The 21,499-nt window shown below is 37.7% G+C and overlaps 4 protein-coding genes and 1 pseudogene across 5 annotated transcripts in view; all 5 read right to left on the reverse strand.

Annotated features, from left to right (window-relative positions):
• LOC144656385 (immunoglobulin superfamily member 10-like) overlaps positions 1-11,007 on the reverse strand; it is a 36,865-nt gene extending 25,858 nt beyond the window's left edge. The window contains exon 1 of the mRNA XM_078516606.1: positions 10,750-11,007. Within this exon, the coding sequence (XP_078372732.1) occupies positions 10,750-10,936 (187 nt within the window). The 5' untranslated portion in view covers positions 10,937-11,007. The remainder of the gene's footprint in view (positions 1-10,749) is intronic.
• Positions 1-21,499, reverse strand: part of LOC144658220 (uncharacterized) — a 77,612-nt gene that overhangs the window by 12,728 nt on the left and 43,385 nt on the right. The gene's annotated exons all lie outside the window — the stretch shown is intronic.
• LOC144658358 (lactadherin-like) lies at positions 4,187-8,497 on the reverse strand. The gene is made up of 3 exons (XM_078518783.1): positions 8,009-8,497; positions 6,219-6,523; positions 4,187-4,392 (listed from the first exon to the last, which is right to left on the reverse strand). The coding sequence occupies exons 1-3, from the start codon at positions 8,082-8,084 to the stop codon at positions 4,252-4,254; spliced, it is 522 nt and encodes a 173-aa protein (XP_078374909.1). The 5' UTR covers positions 8,085-8,497; the 3' UTR covers positions 4,187-4,251.
• On the reverse strand, positions 8,115-8,492 carry LOC144658370 (roundabout homolog 3-like). Its single transcript, XM_078518794.1, has one exon. The coding sequence runs from the start codon at positions 8,490-8,492 to the stop codon at positions 8,115-8,117; it is 378 nt and encodes a 125-aa protein (XP_078374920.1).
• LOC144658160 (uncharacterized) overlaps positions 14,548-21,499 on the reverse strand; it is a 36,153-nt pseudogene continuing 29,201 nt past the window's right edge. The window contains exon 5 of the transcript XR_013571652.1: positions 14,548-15,358. The product of XR_013571652.1 is annotated as an uncharacterized LOC144658160 (transcript). The remainder of the gene's footprint in view (positions 15,359-21,499) is intronic.

Below are 21,499 nucleotides of genomic sequence, written 5' to 3' on the forward strand. Positions count from 1 at the left end.
TTTTTTGTGCATTCCCCTCATAGGTGCAAATCTTGCGAAGACAAGGAAAAGTAAGGCAGTTCTTATTTTTTTTTTTTTTTTCGGTTTATTACTTTCGCATTTAGTTTTTAAGATTTCATGATTTGGTGGTAATTGCACTCATCGTAAAATGAATAAAAGACTTGCTTTAACCCTATCCAGACCGGGGGGGGGGGAGTGCCCGCGCTGAGTTTGAACGCTTATAACTTTTTTTAAGATTCAACCAAACGCTACCAAACTTTGCAAGTTTATCTCAAATTTATCTGGAAATTATTTGGTAGGATAGGTTATTGTGTCAGGAACTTGACGTCACCATGGCAACAGCATTTTGACAGGCATGTTTTCCCAAATTTGTAATTTTCGTGTTTCTTTAAATGAAAAATAACTTTAATGCAATTATTTTCACCTTTATACGGTTTTTAAGCACAGTTTTATTGATTTTGAGTACTTTGCAGTAATTTTGGGCGGTTTTCTGACGTTTTGGAAAAATTTCGAAATCCAAGATCGCGGATCCAAGATGGCGGCTGTTTTGACATCATGAGGCAATTTTCACGTGATGTGACGTCATCATCCCACGTGACGTATACCAAAAGATAGATTTTCGGACATACTATATATCCTGTAAGTTTCATTGTGATTGCTTAAATATTCTGGAAGTTACAGAGAGGGGGGGGGGGGGAATCCGCCTCCCCCCCCGGTCTGAAAAGATCCAAAAAAAGCCCGGTCTGAATAGGGTTAAGAGACAGAACCCTTGTTCAAGCCATGATATCGTTCTGTTTTTCGGTGTTTAAGAAGAGCGACTTATTACCTTGTTCTCGATAGCGTGTGACTTTTTGTTCACAGGCCAACAAAAAACAAAATCATAACTGAGATAACTAAACGTATTGTCGTGAATGAGAGACGTTTGTGTCACAGAGGACTATGAGATATCGCAAACACCGAAGGCCAGAGCCGCGGCATGGCACGACACCAAATCAACTAGCCAGGGGACCTTTCAAAAAAGGTCCCCTGTTTAGTTAAAAGCAAATGGCTATCTGAAAAATATTTTGAGTTGATACTTTTATTGCAAGTTTTAGGATGTTTTTTTTTTTTTTTGCTACTTTCTTTGTTGAAAAACCAAATGTGGCTAATCAAATGTGGCTAATGAAGAAGACAAGGCAAAGTAAAGCAGTTTTTATTCTCTTTTAGTTTTTAAGTAAATTTTCGCTGTTTTTCGTATTTAATTTTCAAGTTTTCTTTGATTTGGTGGTAATCATCCTCATCGTAAAAAAAAAAAACAATAAAAACAAATAGGAAAAAACAAAAACAAAACTCGCTTCTTTAATTACTTCACCATTACCTCCAGACAGCGAAGTTCAAAACATCTTTATTGAGATTTTGACATTGGTAACTGTTCATCGGTTAACGAAAACAAAATAAAATTTAATTTAAATCATCTTTGTAAGTAAACTTACAAAAAACTAATGGTGCACAAACTCGGCCTTTAATACAAACTACTGTCAAAAGTTCTATATTGTACTCTGTTATCGAAAATAAAATAAAAATTAAAAAGCATAGTAAAGTAAAGTAAAACCAGATTTTGCGCTAGAAATTTAAATTGCGGACAAACTATACAAAAAGCGCAAAACATACAATTTCAAATTTTTCGTTTTCTACAATACGTTGTGAACGCAGGAAAAACCTTACCAAAAATACAATTAAATTTTCTATTTGAAAGCTTAATTATTGAAGGAAATTAAATGGTGGTATTTTACCCTTATACTCCAATAATGATATAAGTGTAGTAGCTCCTTACAATGCTAATACGCTCTCAATCAGACAGGTGATGAGAACCTGAAAGAAAACAAACTAGCTAGGAGATATTGCTTTAATACACGGCCAACGCCTTCTGTAAATTGATTATAGTGTTAATGATACGTGATTGTTCTTTGAGCGTTTTTCATTATACGCTGAATGATGAACTTGGTTAACTACATAACAACTACAATTCGTAATTGTAAAGATTTAAGCAAACCTTGAGAAGCGTGCACACAAAATATGTACTGAAGTACATATGAAATATACAAAACTATCATTAGATCAGAATTTGTAATTTTCTAAATTCGTAAGTATTTTTCCTAACCGATAGTATGAAAATGAAGTAACTACATTTAAAAATGCGACAGTAAACTTCTAAGGCTGGATCAACATCCCGGATCAAATCTCACCGGCTAAGAAAGTGTTCATTATTATAGTTTTTTTTTTTTTTACAGCTCCACCTTCAATATCTTCCTGACACCCAAACCCCCCCCCCCCCCTCCCCTTCGGACAACAGCAAAACTTAATGATGACCCCAAGAGACACCTTAAAACTTCTATACCCCTCCCCACTCCCCCGCACACAATCCTTAACTTTATGCAAACAATTTACCATAATGATGCAGTATTCATGGCGGTATTTGCATTTAGAAGAAAACATACTTAACAATTATTCCTTGAGCATGCACTGGATTTGATATGGTAGATAGACAACGAGCCGCAACCAATCAGCGCGTGCGCTTTACTTAAGTTGTGCTTTAAAAATGCTTCGCCAATTCAGGTCCTGGCAGAAATTGACTGGTTTAGTAATTTATATTTTTTTTCCTTTATAGTCACTCTTATGTAAAAATCTGTTTGTTTATTTGTGTATTTGTTTATCAAGGTAGTTAGTTTGTTTGCTATTTCACGGGTATTGAGTTCACAGGTTTCCAGATTTAACAGCTTGCTTGAACCATAAATGAAAACAAGGAACATTCAAGTTAAATATCTAGAATTCGACCAATGGTCATGCGTTATGCTTGATATGAAAAGGCTCTTGGTGACATGTAAGAGTTGACACGCAAGAAACAAACCGAACTCTTGACGACTGTCGTGAAAATTTAACAGGTTCAATTTCGATGACAGCGAACGAAAGTTGAAAAGAACGCATGAGAGGTTGTTGTCAAACATGAGGGTAACCTTTAACCGGCCTTGTCGACTGTCATTCTCGTTCGGTCTGGCATTTTTGCGCTAAACTGGCACAGCTCGAGCTAACTTTTACGGCACACAAATATTCCAGTGCACGTGACCATTTTTAACTGTACGACGTTTTTTTTTTTCAAACTATTGTTACCTGACCATGTAAAGCTTTCTTATCGCAAAAATTGTCTTAGCTCCTTAATGACTACACCAGCAACCCCAAAGATCAAAGATCTTCGAAAAGCACTTCGGCAGTACCTAAACTATGCGTCATTTTGATCTATGAAAACTCACCGTCGCAGTTTACTATCTCCTAAGTAAATTGAAGTAAAAGTAATGATAGTTTAATTTGCCGCGCAGAAACAAGAAATGTATAAAGAGGCCCTGACTGGACAGGCTCGAAAACCCAAAATTAATAATTCTTTGCCTGAAGAGAACTTTTGGAGAAAATGTCATTGTGAGAAGAATTCGAAGAAAAACGTTATTCAAGATATGATATGGTGTTAGGAGTTTTATATAATATGATGTTAGGTTATGTAATGCTGTTTTACAATACCTTTTTAATTTTTATTAAAATATTTTTTTGCATTATGAATCGCTTATCGCTTAATTAGATTCACAAATTAAGGCTTTGAATATACCGTATTTTCTCAAATAAACGTTTATTTCAAACTTGGCTTCGTGAACCCGGCGTTTGTTTAAAGCCGGCGTTTATTAACGGACTGCAATTTTCTGCCAATTTTTCAGATTGATTTATTGTTACCGATATTCGAGACCAAGGGGCAGTTTGTCAAGGCGGGACGATTTTTCTCTTCGTTCTGCCTTGAAAAAGTGTCCCTGGGTATCCAAAGGTGATTATTTCCCAAAGGTGCACTATTACGGATTGGATAGTTTATGTTGCAATCGAGATTTGTGACGAAAATAATATATTTACTTGTTAGCTTGACCTCAAATAAACGCCGGGACCTCGAACAAACACCCCCGGCGTTTATTTAAAAACTAGCAACTTTGACCCGGCGTTTATACGAGGCCGGCGTTTAATCGGGGTCCGGCGTTTAATCGAGAAAATACGGTAACCTAATAAATGATTTTAACTGCTCCATGGCCTCTCCCTAATATGATACGAATAATCGTCGTTTATGTGAAATATCGGTTTTATATGAGTTCAAAGAACTTATAGCTGAACCTTCACTACACTTCACTTTGATCCGCACTGCCCTGTCCTACATCGTTTTCATAGCAATTAACTGGTGTTATATTACTTCAGCACAAATATTTCAACCCTCAAAGAAGGATGCCGGTTGTAAGTGACGGGATAAAACCGAACGAATCTGGCTTTGACTATGGTAATGAGTGAATGTTGTACAACACCAGCGTTATCTGTGTTTCCTGCAAACACCTGCAAATTGAAAGCGAAAAAATACATTAGCATTTCATATTATAGATTAAGAAGTAAGAAAAAATCTTGCCACCAATAGTGATCCTTGTTCTTCTTAAACGTACTTACTACAAAATACGTACAATTTATTCATGAGTTCCGCGTCGAAATACGGGCAACGTGATAGCACACTGTGCCTTCTACTTTGGTGATGTAGGCAAAAGGTAAGCTAACACTGCAGACACTATTATTAGTTTATACAATTTCTGTTACGTCTGGCGTCACGGATCTCTGTGTAGTATTTCCCTAAACCTGTGCTTTTGTTCTAAAAAAAAAAGGTTGTTATAAGTACAACGGGCATCCAAGTTAACGTTTAAAGGCATATCAAGAAACAGTAACTGCCAGATTTTTAATGATAGTTGTCAAAGTTGCTGCGACGTAAAACTTTAAAAAATAACGAAAAATTTCTCCAAACGTACCAATATGTGTTACGGGGCTCTCCTGTTAAAGTATTCCGAAATAAGATACAGACGTGCTTGTCTGTGATCAAGGTGATTTTAGCCACATTGAATTTTCAAAAAAATTTAAAAACTCAGAGCCAAGCGACAGTGAAAGTAAAGCTACAGAAAGGCCTCCTGAGAGGAAAAACAAACTCTTGAATTCGTCACTTGCAAAATACAAACTTGTACCTTTTATGAAGGCTAATATGCAAAATTGTAGTGAATACCCAGAACTCCATACGGTCTTGCCTTTTCGCTTTAACCTTTACCCGACAACGCTAATTGAAATAGCTACATTTAGTATATACCCAACCAGTGAATAGTGCTTTTCGCGCGCTCTGATTGGCTACTCAAACTCCGCATCTTCACTACTTTTCACCTTCGAGCAAAACAAAATTGCTTCTCCCTTCGCCTAAGTGTCAAAGGCAGAATTTTATGCATAAACTAGGTCGCTGGACCTCTATGAGTTGTAGAACACAGGTAAAGCAGTGTTCACAAAAAAGTTTTTTTCTAATAGCATCAAAGTGACTCTTAAAATTGCTAAAGAAGCGGTAAAATTGTTTTGTTTACTATCGCAAAATAAGATAATTACAGTAAGCTTTTTGAACTCGGCGATACTATGTTAGTTTTTAAAAACTTCAAGCAGTTTAAATTATTAAAGTCTTTGACGTAGTTCTAAACGCTATCTAATTAAAATAACCTCAACGTATATTTCCTAACTCAATCCCGAATGTAAAAGTCTCTTACAAAAGCCAACAATCCTTGTATATTATATTTCATTCCGGCCAACGATTCAGTTAAGTATTCGGCTTAACTAATGTTGTTCTTATCGCGCTCGAAAGTATTCTGTTACCGATGACTAAAGGACCCAAAGTGTCTTGGTTTCCTAACTCTCTACGGCTGCTCCTGTATTTTTTAAAACTAACAGCAGTATCATAAACTGCAGCTACATAAGAAAATTCGAACATTTCTTCGATTCGGATTGTCCGCGAAATTATGTTCAAACCTCAGTTTCCAGCGGCAGGTTTCACAGCTGCAATTTCAACTTAATAAGGCAACTATCCCAGGCAATGGAACGGTAGAACTAGTGAACTATGAAAAATCCACAGAAATCAATGCAACAGGCGAAATACGATGGCGATTACCGCATGCTGTCATATGACTTTTCGTGCGCTTTTCTCGGTTGCGTGCACGATGTAGTCTCCTTAAAAATGATTTTTAAATCTTTCGTTCCAAAATAAAACCATATTTTTTGTGCTGGCTATTTCACTCGTTTAGTATATACTAAAACAAATATCGGTAAATATCCACCACTATTCACCGCCACTTCGGCGAATAATTGTTTACCTTTTCGACATTATTTTCCTTGAATGCATTCCACGTAACTCCATTTGAAGAAAGGTGCACTCTGTAGCTGCTGGTCCGCCAAGTGCCTGCCTTGAATCCTTGTGTTGCCACTGCACAAACAGTGCGTACTGCGCCCATATCAATTTGGAGAAAATCTGTTCTGTCGGAGTTTGTCTTTGGACACCACGCCTTAGGTCCGTGCAAACGGCCTAAGTTTGGATCGCAAGGAGCACCAAAAAATGTGCTTGCCGTCATTCTAGCATCTGGTATTGCGTTTCTGTCCGTCACACCTACAGGTCCACATACTGCACGACAAATATAAAACAAGACAATCGTGTTACCTTTGTATAAATTTTATAGAGCAATTGTTGTGCAGAAAATATATACTCATACAGCTATACAGCACTTCAAATATAATTCCTAAGAAAAATGCATTATTTTTTCGTTCAAAAGCTCCTTAATTCGTATTTCCGGTTGAAATGTGACTCACAGACAACACATTATCTCGATACTAGAGCTCAGTCGATTATATTCGAAGCACACCTGGCATGACGTTTGAACATCAGCAGTGTTGAGCTAGGCCTGGTTTATCAGACGATCGGAATCTATCCACTCTCTCTTTTCTCAGCTTCCTACATGTGGACAGACGAGGAAGCGGACAAACTCGGACCGTATGATATTAATCAGAATATGTTGCGCTTCACTGTGCAGAATATGTATTTGTATGGGCATTCCAAGACGGAAGGTTGTACTTTTTGAAGAAAATTGCCCTCAAAGTGTCTCTGCACGGCTTTAAGTGGACAGCAGTTCGACTGTGCAACAGAATATCAAAATAAGTTTAATTTCGTGATTTGTTAATTAAATAAATATTTTAGAAATCAAACATCTCCGCTCGGCGGGATATGGTTTTGAAGCCGTTTGGTCCGATATAAGGTATAGATTTTGGCCATTTTGTTCTAAAATAGGGTATTTTTTGTGCAGTCAAGTCAGCAATTAGATATAATTCTCGGAAGAAACTACGATTGAGATCGTTATTCAGATGTGTGATTTTATAACGCTGGGAATTTGAAGCCCTTCTCAGATGTTTACGAGAACCGACGCAGGTTCCGAGTAGAGGTTTTGGGTCAGGTCTCGCAAAGTTTGGTCTGATAGGGGTTATATTAATATTGCATTTTGGAATCGAAAAAGATAAAAAATAATATTGATTACGGTGTTTTTTGTTTTAATTTGTTGGATTTCAGCCAACACATTTTCATTATTGCATTACATGACCTTTCATGACATTTTTTCTAATCTTGTAGAAAATTTAAAGTTGATATTTTTTCAAAGCCCTGGTGCAGATTTCCACAGCATGTAACGACTAGTCTTAATTCTTCCTCTGTATGAGGTGTAAGTCAGTTGCAGGTAACCTTCGGAATTTTTATCAGTTGTACGTTAAAATTTGGCTGTATACATTCCTACTCCCGGAGGGAGAGAGGAACTGTAAGAGTCAAGTGCCTGGTACAAAGAAGTTACACCACAAGGACCCTGGCCGGCGATGGAACCCAGACCTCTTGATCGGAAGTCCAGTAAGCTAGCCATAAAGTAAGCGCGTTTCCTTCGAATTCACATTTTTTTTTAATATGAACCATGTTAAAGGATTACTCATTTCTAAGGTTACAAAATGGCGATGTTAACTATCAGTGGGAATAAAGGAAGAAGGAGTCTAAGTTCTTGCCATAAAAAGGTGCTACTCAATAGAGTCTAGCGATCCGCTATGGTAAGAAAAACAAGAGTTAGTACAATCTTACCTCCTGTTGACACAGTCAGCCTCATTGCAGAAAACACTTTAAACACCACCGCCGATGACGCTGTACAAGTATACATCCCAGAGTCCTCTTGTTTAAGGTTCCAGATTTAAAGAGTTCCATCCACACCAACTTTTGATCTTCCAGAGGGTAGTTCGCCGTTTTCTTTCATCCACGTGACTGTGGGTTTGGGGTCCCCGGTAGCCTGGCAAGGGACTGTGATATTTTGGTTTGTTAACTCTCTTAGCAGCGAGGGAGGACTGACTGTAAACTGCGGCAGCTCCACAACAACGAGTTGTGTAACAGCCGAGTCTTGTCCTAGGGAATTAGACGCTTTACATTTATACAAACCAGAGTCTCTCTTTTGAGCATTTGCTATTGACAACTGTCCATCTTCTGAAGCCACCCTTGTTTGCGATAATTCATCGTGTACTTTTGACCACGTGATCACCGCTGAAGGAAAGCTAGTCACGTGACAAGTCGGCATGGTTACATTCTTGCCCTTTTCAATGTAGGATAGACCAAGCGAGAGAGAAACCTTAGGCCGACCTGGAGTGAAAGAATTAATAGAAGAATAATTATCCACAACGGATGAATTTAATGGATCATTAAAAAATATATCCTTCGGACATACTTGTGTGACCTTTCGCCATCTTCGATGAAGCTATTTCCACATGACGCTGGAAAATAGCATAAATCGATGCAATATGTGACAAATATCAAGGTAAATCGTGTTTGATGATCCAAATCAACATTGGATTATGAAACATAATGGGTAAATCTCCAAAGTCTAAGGAAGATAAAAATCATTATTTAATAACATACTTTGTATGACAATACTTGCAATCTTTTCATCCATTCCCAGGATATTTTGCGCACCACATTTGTATTTCCCAGCATCCTCTAGCCGAACATCCACAATCTGCATTAGTCCATCTGGCGTCACCTTGGTTCTGTTGCTAGGTGACGATCCCTTAATTCTGGACCAAAATACTTGGGGAGCGGGATTTCCAGTAGCAGAACAAAACAGAGCAGCAGTGTTGCTTTCATTGATAGTTAGTTGCCAAGGAGTAATTGTCACTTTCGGCGCAGAAATGGATTCTCCTGGTTCGCCTTTAATCCCTGGGATACCCGGTGATCCGATATCTCCTTTAATTCCTTTTTCGCCTCTTATTCCTGGTGGTCCCATAATTCCTTGCTTACCACCTGGACCTGGCGGTCCCATGATTCCTCGAGAACCTTTTCTTCCTCTCCTTCCCGGAGGTCCCGGCATTCCTCGCGGGCAAACGTTGAAGCTTCCACTGTTCTGACAAATCTTTTTAAAACTCGACGTGACGACGTCTTCTAAAACTTCTTTCATGTTTGCTGAATTATTAAACGGCGGATTGCTTGAAATACTCCGTGTGACTCTGTGGAGTTTTGTTTCGCTGTTTGCCTTCTTCCTCTCAGAGTGAAATGGTGAAATTTCTAGACAGAAATTAGAGACATATGCATCAGTTACAGTCAGCCGATGAAAAAATAAGCAAATTTTGGATGAACTTATGAACAAGTTTGGATAATGGTATTAATACCAAATATTTAGTTCTTTAAAAATACAATTAAAAATCTAATTTAAAAATTACGAGGAAAGTTATGTTTCACGCATCCCTTGTGCCATATGTCACTAAACGAGCAAGGAATATATTTATTTTATACGATTTTTTGGTTTCTAAATGTAAAATATTAAAATTTGCAAAATTAAATAGACAGAAACGTGGTACTTAATGAATGAAACATAGGCCATATTCATGCAACCAAGGGGAATAATGTGACATCAGGACAAACTTGAAAGCAGTAGAATAAGACGAATTACGTGTCGTCACAATCTAAAATATTTGTTTTGTGTAACAAAGCTTCAAGAACGTTGCAAAGAGAGAGGGAGGGAGGCGTCGTTTAAAATAATAAAACAAAAACTCAACGATTCAACTTTCCTTTTGGGCCAGAATCTCACAGCAGCCAACGATATCCAGATAACGATGCACAGAAAATTCCTCAACCTGATTCGCGTTTTTACTATACCAAAATACAGATCCCTTGTACATGCTATGATATCAGTTATCGGTGTTTAGACAGAATGACTTGTTCATTTCCGTTGTTTTGTTAGCTTGTGTCACGCGCGTTCTTGATCATTCCGCGTGACTTTTTTTTTCACAGGCCCATGAAAACAAAATTATAATTGAGGTGACTAACAACCAGAAAGTGTTAAATATAAAACTTTCATTTTGCGCTATTTATTAAAATAAAGAAGAAGGCGGTTTGATAAAGTGAATGAAAGTATCGCTTGTAACGGTCAAAGGCCAGACGCTAGGTCAACCATTATTGTGACGATCGAGCAGGATGGTACGACGCAAAATCAATTGATTTTAAAAGTCGTTTACTACATGCAAAGTGATTGTCTGAAATACAATTCTTGATTTTAAGTTTTCAGTATTCAATTGGAAGTGTTAGAGAATCATTTATGCATTCTTTTTTTATTACTAACATGTAGACATGTAGAAAAAGAATTAAGGAGGTTGCTACAGTATTGTGAGATATTTGGTTTCAAGCTTCTAGTCTATAAAAGGAATGTTATTCAGTTCTGACTTTTGTTGAACAAAAACGTCTTTAATGTAATATGTTAAGGCGATAGCTAAATCTGGTGGAAAGAGGATCGAATCCATAGAGAAAGAGATATTACGTTTAAAATAGCTCCAGAGATACCATACCTTTATTCGAAGTCTCCGCCATCCCATGTTTCAGCTGAGAAATGGCTTCCTCGACAGCTACCAACCTTTGATCGTGATCATTAAACTTCAGCTCGATTCTAATGAATCCAGCGGAGTAAAGAAGCAAACAAAACACAGACAACACTGTGCCTGGGCTAACTGGCGAACCATTATTTTTCAAAGACATTTTTGGACACAGTGATCGAACGTGCTTGAAAATGACCCGTGAAGACACACTTCAGTGTAACTTTGTACTGCTCCTAAACCTGATACTTCCTTTGAGTATCAGAATAAACAGGAAATTCTATGAATTGTCATTTCATCACCTTCGAAATACAAAATTTAGGGAGGGATGTCGGGGGGGGGGGGGGGAGGGGGGTTAAGATAATGTGTCGATCGGAAGAGAACAATTAAATAGGAAATCACAACGAATCTTTTTAAGTGAAACAAACCGATAGACAGATGACGTGCTGCTGAATGATAATTATGGGTCAAATTCTTTGGAGCTGAAAAGGCGGAAAGCGACAGACACCGCTGAGTATAAAAATATCCTGTCATAATACACAGTGAGACCTTTATGGCGGTAACTTTTGGGCATTTTCTTCAGATGTGGCTAATAAAGAAGACAGGGCAAAGTAAAACAGTTCTTGTTATAACTACATCTTCGCTGTTTTTCGTACTTTGGTTTTAAGCTGTCTTTCATTTGGTGTTAATTAAAAAAATAAGAAATAGTGGGGCGGATATGTGCTACAATTGTTAACTTTCTATTAAAAGCACGAAATTTGGTTTTAAGGTAGTTTTTAACGTGTTGATGGATATCTGATATAGTGCCATCGCGAAAATTTAAAACGAAAAAGAGAAAAAATGAATTGCCTCTTTAATTACTTTAATTTACCAGACGGCGAAGTTGAAAACATCTTTATTCAGAAATGCACATTGTTAACTGTACACTGTTAAACAAAACCTCTAAAAAAATTATAAATTAAAATCGCCTTAGTAAAATAACTGACGAAAACTAATGATGCCCAAAATCTCGGTCTTTTCTACAGATCATTGTCAAAAAAATTAAATAATGATTTACATGCAGAGTATAGTTAACCAGTTTTGCACAACTCCAAGAAATTGAAATTGCGCGAAAGCTATACAAAATGTACGAAATTAAACGTACCATTCTAAATATTCACTTTTCTACATTGTGAATTCGAACTTGTGGGAGTAAGCAGTCAAATAAGAGCGGTAGTTTTAACCGACCGTTGTCGACTGTCAGTCTCGCCGATCTGGCCTTTTAACGCCAAACTGACTAACTAAGGTACACAAATTATACAAAATCGACGAAACATACCATTTTAAATATCCAGTATTATAAGTTGTGAACTCATGGAAAACCAAAGGAAACATACAATTAAATTTTCTAATTGGAGACTTATTAAAGATCATAGTATTTTAGCTTTTTCTGACTCTCATGATTTAAATATAACTTCCTAGAACCGAGTCACATACGATAAACGTACAACGACATGACCTATGACCATTTACACGAGCGCGCATCTGTAGTTAGGATGAAAAAACTTTTTGGCAACTAAATACCATATACCTTGGAGGTAACAACAAAAGACTTAGATACCGTATACCCCAAATTCCTGGCCGGGCATTACTTTTTAGTGCTAAGATTGGATGAAGAGGGTCCTGAAGGGGGGGGTACCAAATCCCATTTCCCAGCCTATTTTTTGTCCAAATCCCATTTCCCAGCCTATTTTTTGCCCAAATCCCATTTCCCAGCCTATTTTTTGTGCAAATCCCATTCCCAGTAGTAAAATTCCCAATGTATGGAAAACCGGACTTAAGCATAATATATTTGTTGTTTTGATTGTCCTAAATGTAGTCCACTCCCTGAACTCTCCTTCGGTGAACCCAGGTACAGGCGTCGTTGAGCGAGTCCAGAAATATTGACCTGCATGCGCATTCTCAGAAATCTGTCAGCCCCACCCCCCTCCCCCCCCTCCCCCCAAAAAAGGGGGGAAGCTGAAGAAACCAAACCATAATCGACAGCACCTTTGGAAACGCACGCACAGATGTTAAATTCAAAAATTTAGTACTTGTGGGTTTAATACCTATTTATTACGGAGATTCATTACCGTGGAGACAGAAAGAAACCGGCTGGGTTGGTGTTCGTGGGGGGCTGCTGTCGCATCGACGGCGGACCGGGATGGATAGCGCAGTTTTAGTTTTCTGACTTGCCTCAAGAGTCCTCATGGGCCCGATGAGGATAAGTAAGTAAGTAAGTATTACGGCTTTAGACAAAGGTTATGACAATTTTTCTTGTAGATGTCGCGCTAATTTGTTGCGTAGTTGAATTTTTCATTTAAGCAAACTATTTTTACCCTTACGCACACGTTGCATGTAAGAAACGCCACACATCTCTGTGGTTTTTCATTGGTTTGTTTTAAGCATGCACATCCAAGTTATCCTAGACTGTCCCCGTCTCGCACCTGGGTCGCAGAAGGAATAGTTCAGAGAATGGACTATCCAAAATCATGTTCTGCTAGTTATATTATCACCAATACTGTTGAGAACATCACTTTTTATTTGTTCGTTTGTCTTGTAGAGGATGATAGAAATTTTCAGTAGCTTTAACTAAAGCTATCAAGTTTTTATCCCTTACTTACCACTACCCTGCAAAACCTACTATCACTTCTTTTAAATATTCCATTTGCTCCCATGCTCAGTCATAGCAGTTCCGCTGAGTAACTTTATCACTTACACAAAAATTGATCGACGCTTGATGGACACTCGTGCAGTGTAGTGGTTTCGTTTCAGAGTTAATTTTCAGCATTTTAACTGTCTATGCCGGACTTTAAGAATATTATAGAGCGTAAAATATGCAGATTTCGTCATGTACTGACATGCTTCCCATTCCCATTTTTTGTTTCCGAATCCCAGTCCCAGTTACCTAAATCCCATTTTCCCAGTGAAAATAAACGCAAATCCCAGTCAAAATAGGCAAATCCCAGTTCCCATTTTACCCCTTCAGGACCCTCGATGAAATCTCGGCGAGAGCATGGCAGTTGAAACAGTAAGCAGTCAAACAAGAGCTAAATTTGTTATCGTTGTCGACTGTCATTCTCGTTTGATATGTTCTGTTTCAACCAAACAGACCCGCCACGAACAAACTAAGGAACACAAATCATATCCTTCTTACAGAGTAACTTACCTTGTATTTTTTTTTTTGTAAATGTGCGACAATTTTTGAGCAACTTTTGCTACCTGACTATGTTAACACCCTTTTAAAGGTTACATTCAAAAGAAACTTCAACTTATCTAAATGTTTATGAATGTCAAATATTTATTCTATATATTCTATTTTATGTTGCTGATATTGCATGAATCTTGCCTATCCTAGGCCTTTGCGTATTGGTGTCAAAACTATCCTCCTTTCAGCTTAAAGGGGGCTATGTCACGCAATTTTAGGTAATTCTATAAATTTCTGTTCATAAAGAGCTCTTAAATTCAAATTGTCAGAGCAAAGGTCTTTTTTTAGGCAAAAACACGACCACATGACAAACAAGGATGACTTTCGAGCATTGTCAATAACATCTTTATACAAGTTGAGATAAACTTAAGAAACGTCGGCCCGACTTTTTTTCAAGATCACCCAAACGCAATCCGTTTCAATCTTCTCGAATTTTGTCCATTCAAGCCCCTTTTTGGCCTTTCTGTGTTTCTTTTGAATTCTTCTACAGTTTTAAACAGTTAATTGTGATATTTCAGTTAATTCTATGACAAGTTAGTCAGTGCGTGACATAGCCCCTTTAAGATTGGAACATATAAATGATTTCGCTAGCCGTCGCGGTTCAAATTCCCCACACTCTAAAATACTATTGTTTACAGAAGGTAGCTAAAAAATTGACTAACTAAGATTTAACAGTAAAATCTGCGTACTGGTCTATGACGCATTGTGATTGGATACCTGAGCAACGCATTTGCAATACAGAATGTGTAAAACAAAAACGGAACAAAACAAATCATATGTTTTTTTTGGTTTGTTGGATTTCTAAGACAGGGGCTCAAAACGAACCGAACAAGCATGCGAATGTACTCTTCATTAGCTTACGAACAGGCTCCCTAGTAGGACAGGGCGAGAAAAAAGAAACCGGCGAGCGAAGCGAGCAGAGCGTGGCCTGGGGGAGGAAGAAACGCAAGGGCCACGCTCAGCTCGTTCGCCCCCCGAATTATTGCTCCACTTGAGAGCCTGTTCGCAGGCTAACTCTTCATAATCATTGTGTTTTGAAGTCTTTCTCGGTGCCGTTGCCAGGCTTAAAACACATGAGAACGTTCTTTACTGACTAGAGCTTAAGCTCCGTTTGCTTACTTTTATCACATTCAAGACTTTTCTCGACAAGAAGCAAGAGATATCGACGGAAAAGAAGGTTGAATTTATTGTTTTTATGGCGGGCAGAATTTGGTGTTTCTACTTCAGTACAAATATTTCAACTCTCATACAAGGATGGCCCTTGTGAGTGACGGGATAAAACCGAACAAATCTGGCTTTGACGTCAGTACTGAGTGAATGTTTCACAATACTATGTTGATCTGTGTTTCCTGGGAACACCTGTGAATGAAAAAGAAAAATATGTGCTCATGTGCATTACAAAGGATTCAAAGGATTCTGGGAAATTTTTTTATCAGAAGTATAATTTACTTTTATAATTATTGTTTTCCTTTGCTTTTCTTGAACATGACAAGAGGCCATTTGAATATTATATACCGGGTTATTTCCAGTCTTGTCCGCCTCAGGGACGTTGGAAACTGTCTGGTCGCCCTATGGAAATGAAAGTGCTTTGAGAGGATTGTTTCTGGTCCAGGGAATTGTCGATTTTACTATTGGATTGACTTCACTTTCGCCTTATTTGCATCTAGTCATCCTTGCCAAAAACAACCTTGAACATGGCAAAGATAGACCATTGTCTTGGGGGCGACAAAACACCACTAATGAGCCCTGCACAGAAGCTGTTCAATGGAAACTTGCATGACAAGAATGAACTATTGCCATGCACGCGACAAAGAACTGCTAATGAGCCCTGCATAGAAGCTATCAAATGGAAGCTTGCGCTTTTGAAAATACGGAGGAAGAAATGGTTTAAATGCCGTGTAAATTTTTATTTTAACTCCGTTGCTACCTTCAATGTAATGGAATTATGCATTGAGCTCAGTGGTGAAGTACATCCAATGCCTGGTCCGGAAGCTCATTGTTCACCGATAAAGAGCACCAGTTATCTACAGTTCTGTCTCATGAATACTAGATCTGTTAAAAACAAGGCGATGGCTGTAAAAGATTTTGTTGTGGACAATGATATAGATATTCTGGCTTTAACTGAGACATGGCTAAGACCTGGGAATATTGATGACATTGAGGTGGGTACCCTGTTCCCTACTGGGTACAGGTTCTTACATGTCCCTAGACCACACGGTAGAGGAGGAGGAGTTGGTTTGTTGTTCAAAGATAGTCTTGATATTAACACCTCAGCCACGGATTCCTTTGAAACATTCGAATTCATGGATGTCCGACTCCGAAGCCTCCAGAGTGTTAGAATTCTAATCGTCTATCGACCGCCAAACAACATGTCGTATGCCATGTTTTTGATTGATTGCTTGAACATGTATTATCCGAGCCCTCTGCTAGTTTAATGATTCTTGGTGATCCAAACTTTCACATGGAAAATTCTCACAATGTTCATACTAAGCAGTTGTTTGAAATTCTTGAAACTTTTGATCTTAAATAACACGTCTGTTCTGCTACTCATGCAAGTGGCCACACCCTGGATTTGCTGATAACAAGATTAAATGAGCAGATTGTTAGAAACATTAAGATCCGTGACCCAATGATCTCTGACCATCTTGTCGTGCTGTGTAACCTATCTCTCAAGAAACCGCAATTTAGCAAAAAAGTTATCAGCTTCCGAAAACTGCGCACCTTAGATATTGACTCTTTTTGCGAGGATGTTCGCAATTCTAAGATTGTCCAGGAACAACCCATGGACTTAGATAGTGCAGTTCACCAATGTGATACCGTTCTTCGATCACTGTTGGACCAACATGCCCCGCTAAAAAAGCGTTTGGTGACAATACGACCTGCTGCACCTTGGTATTCGCCGAACGTTGCTACCGAGAAACGAATTAAACGACGACTAGAGAGAAAATGGCGGAAGTCTCGGCTCCAAAGTGATCGGGAAGCATACCAGTATCAGGGTTGTGTCGTCAACAATTTGATAAGTTCCCTTAAATCTACTTATTACACATCACTTATTAATGATCATTCTTCAGACCAAGGGATGCTGTTTAGGACTGTAAACAAGTTTATGCAGAAGTCCCATGAGACGCGATACCCGCCTTCCCGTAGCAATGCTTTACTAGCTGATTCATTTGCTGACTTTTTTACTGCCAAAGTTGAAAAGATTCACACCGTCCTTGTAGCGAGAAACAGAAATCTGTTGCTAGGTGATGATGATAGATTGCCTACAATCGCTGCTGAATTAAACAACTTTCATGAGGTCAGTCAAGAGGATGTCAAAGAATTTGCTTATAAGCCTCTAAGCAAGTCTTGTTGTCTTGATACGCTTCCGGCATCTATTATTAAGAGCTGCTTCCCTATACTCCTTCCTGCTATCACCAGGATTGTTAATTCGTCATTAGCAACTGGTATGATGCCTGATGTCCTAAAGATTGCTTCACTTTCACCAACCTTAAAGAAACCAACTGCCGACTTCAAGCAGCTTTCAAACTTTCGAACAATCTCAAATTTAAAGTTTATTTCTAAACTGGTGGAAAAGTGTGCAGCAGTTCAGCTAACGAAACATGTTATGACCAACCACCTTGACGAGACGTTTCAGTCAGCATACAAGGAATTTCACTCAACTGAAACAGCACTTCTTAGAGAACAAAATGACATCTTGTGTGCTCTTGATCAAAACAAATCGGTCATATTGCTGTTATTAGACCTTTCTGCAGCATTTGATAAGGTTGATCATGCAATACTAATATCTAGACTCTCAAACCGTTTTGGAGTGAAAGGAACTGCATTGGCCTGGTTTAAGTCTTACATAACTTCGCGTAAACAGTTTGTTAAAGTAGAGGAAGGCCTGTCGTCAAATCGACCCTTGCTTCGCGGGGTGCCTCAGGGGTCAGTACTGGGCCCACTGCTGTACCTCATCTACACTGCACCGATTGCTGATATCATCAAGCAGCACAACTTGCTATATCATCTGTATGCTGATGACACGCAACTTTATATATCCTTCAAGACTGATTGCTGTGTTGACCTTGAAGAAGCAAAGTTGCGTGTTGAACGCTGTGTTGAAGAAATAGATCGTTGGATGTGTAACAACTTTTTTTTTTTTTTTATATATATATATATATAATACACATTATTTCAGACACATAACACTACATTACAATGTAATTTACTTAATCAACTTACACTACCTTACACATCGTACACTACATTTCAAATAAACTAAATTAACCTACGTTATACTATTTTACATTTTTTGGAAACAGCAAAAGAAAAGTTAAACAGAAAAAAACAAAAAAAGAGAAAAAATACGTACACTTAATTAGTTAAACATACATACGACGTCTAGTCGGTGAAAATAAACTATCTGTATTATTATATTTTTTTTTCAGCGAAAACTGTGCTAATTATTATATATATATATAAAAAAACTTTTTTTAACTTACAATTACCTTTTATTTACATTTCGAGGCAAAATCCTTCTAAATGATACTTAAATTCCAGTTTCTTAATAAATTCGTTCAAGCTTCCTTGTTTTGAACTAAGGTTATTGTTATAAATATAGTATTTAGCAAACAGAACGACATAGTTAAGCTTTTTCAACATCATCTGGGATGAAACGGAGTCAGGTTCATTTGATAATTTCCCAAAGAGTAATTCAATTGTGTTAAGTGAGTAGGAGGTGTCATTTTCCTTATTAAACCACTTAATTACTTCAGCGAAGAAATTTTTTGACCATCGACAATGGATGAATGAGTGGCTTATCGAGTCAGACTCCTGACAGTACACGCATGCACTGTTAGGCTCTATTCCGTACAGACATAACTCCTTTTTCGTTACAATGATTCTATGTAGAAATTTAAAGTAAAATTCTCTTAATTTATTTTCTTTGCAGATACCTTTAAGGTTTTTGAAGTAGACATTAAATTCTATGTCACTTATATGCAAATCACGAGTCCATTTTCTAGGTGCCTTTAGTTCTGCATCTAGTTTATTTTGAAAAAACCAATAGTAATCTTTACTTTTCATTTTTAGAAGGTTCACATTTATTGAAGATGATAGCTGGAAAAGACTGTTTTCTGGTGAAAAAGTAAATTTGACATCCAGGTTTTGCTTTGCCTTTTCAACGAGTCGTCGGGGTATTGCTGAAACTACTTGCAGATACTGTAGGAAATTGCATTTTAAGTCATACTTGTGGGTAAATTCACTATGAGAAAGAAAAGTTCCATTCCTCTTGAGGAGGTCGTGTATACGGAAAATTCCTTTTTTAAACCACGATTTGTAAAAGAAAGTCTTTTGATCGATACGAATTTCTTTATTGTTAAATAAGACCATATCTTGCCCAAAGTCAGTTTCATAGGAGAATTTTAGTTCAAGAAAGGATTGCAGCATTGAATTATAGAATTGAGGCATACCAGTCCGCTCAAGAAACTTTGAATCATAATTGCATCTTAACAAAAAATTATGACCGCCGTACATATCAAAAAAATGGTTTGGGATTGTTTTCCAAACCTCATTTCTTGTCTCATTGGTATCTAGAAGTCGTGATATCCAAGCTAGCCTTAAGGATTTTGTCATTACATCTACGTTTGGAACACGTAATCCTCCTTTTTCGTAATTTTGAAACATCACTTGACGCTTAATCTTGTCTTTCCTTTTTTTCCAGATGAACTGAAAAATAGATGTATTAATAGTTGGTATACAATTGGTAGGAACATCTAGAAGTGACATAGAGTAGACTAACTGCGGGATACCAAGGCATTTTGTGATTAGGGATCTGCCTAGTATTGAAAGATTTCGAGATCGCCAAATCTCTAGTTTAGAGCTTAATTTTTCGATTTTAACCAGAAAATTCTTTTTATTATTTTGCTTTTCATCATACGATATGAAGATACCTAATGCTCGAACGGGTTATTTAGGCCATTTAAACCCGAATGGTTTTTCTTCTCTATCACGCCAAGGGCCAAGCCACAGCGCTTTGGTTTTAGTGGGGTTTAATCAAAAACCGGAGACATTCCCAAAGGAGTTTATCACTTGAGTTGCTTTTTCAACAGAGTCACAGCTATTACAAATTAAGGATGTATCGTCGGCAAATTGACTTATCTTGGCTTCGGAGTTGAAAATTTTGATTCCTTGTATTTGTTTGTCTTGTCGTATCTTACATGCTAAAATTTCAGCTCCCAAGATGAAAAGGTAGGGTGACAGAGGGCAACCCTACCTAACCCCTCTTGATAATTGAAAATAATTTGTGGAAAATCCATCAGGTTCAGTACCGCACTTTCAGGTGTAGTATAAAAAGTGGAGACCCACCGTTTGATGCTGACACCAAAGTTAAGGAGATTTTAAGTATTCTGGATAAAGGACCATTTGATGGTGTCAAATGCTTTCCGGAAGTCAAGTAAAAGTAATATTCCAGGAATATTTTGTAGTTTGGTCTGTTCCAGGATGTCGTTTATCAACGTTATATTTTGACCAATATATCTCCCTTTTACAAAACCAGTTTGGTCAGGGACGTGGATTATTCTTGGTAAAACATTTTCTATTCTTTTTGCTATTACTTTTGACGCGATCTTATAATCTAAGTTTAAAAGTGTAATTGGGCGCCAATTTGAAAGTTCCGACAAACAAGAGTCATCCTTTGGCACAAGAGTTATTACACCTCTGCGTTGAGATATCGACAGCTTTCCTTCTTTGTATGCAGTGTTAAAACTATTTACTAAGTCGCGGCTCACCAAATCAAAGAAGCAATTGTAGAATTCCGCCGTGAATCCATCATCTCCAGGCGACTTACCAGCAGGGAAGGTTTTTAAGACTTTGGAACATTCCTCTATCGTTATGTAACCCTCTAGGGCCTCTCTTTCTTCGTCTGTTAATTTAACAGTTTGCAGATCATGTACAAAATCATTAAAGCACTCATTGTTGTCTTCGTCATGCGAAGCATATAAATTTTCATAGAAGGATTCGATTTCTTTCATAATCTCGTCTTCTTCAACAAGTATTTTGCCGTCTTCCCGTTTTATTTCCGTAATAACTTTACGGTTGAAATTCCTTTTCTCTAAATTAAAGAAATACTTTGTAGGTTTTTCACCTTGTTCAATCCACCTGACTTTAGATCGAAAAATTGCACCTTTTCCTTTGGCTTCATAAATACGTTGAAGTTCGGTTTTTAAGTTGTCGTATTCTTCAATTTCAGCGCTTGACTGTTCGTCCGTATTACAGTTGTTGATTTTAATTTCTAAAGCTTCCAAACGCTTTTGAAGCTCCGTTTCTCGAATTCTCCGTTGTTTTACTTTGTGTTTTGAGTATGAAATGGTGAGACGTCTTATTTCCATTTTAATTAATTCCCATTTTAACCGATCGTCTTTCAAATCTGAACACTTCTCACGTATCGCCGCGTAGTTTTCTTCTATAAGCTCGACATATTCATTGTCTTCCACAAGGGAGTTATTGAATTTCCACAAG

Source organism: Oculina patagonica, chromosome 6 (assembly GCF_052425735.1).
Source record: "Oculina patagonica isolate OP01 chromosome 6, crgOcupat, whole genome shotgun sequence".
Taxonomy (NCBI): domain Eukaryota; kingdom Metazoa; phylum Cnidaria; class Anthozoa; order Scleractinia; family Oculinidae; genus Oculina; species Oculina patagonica.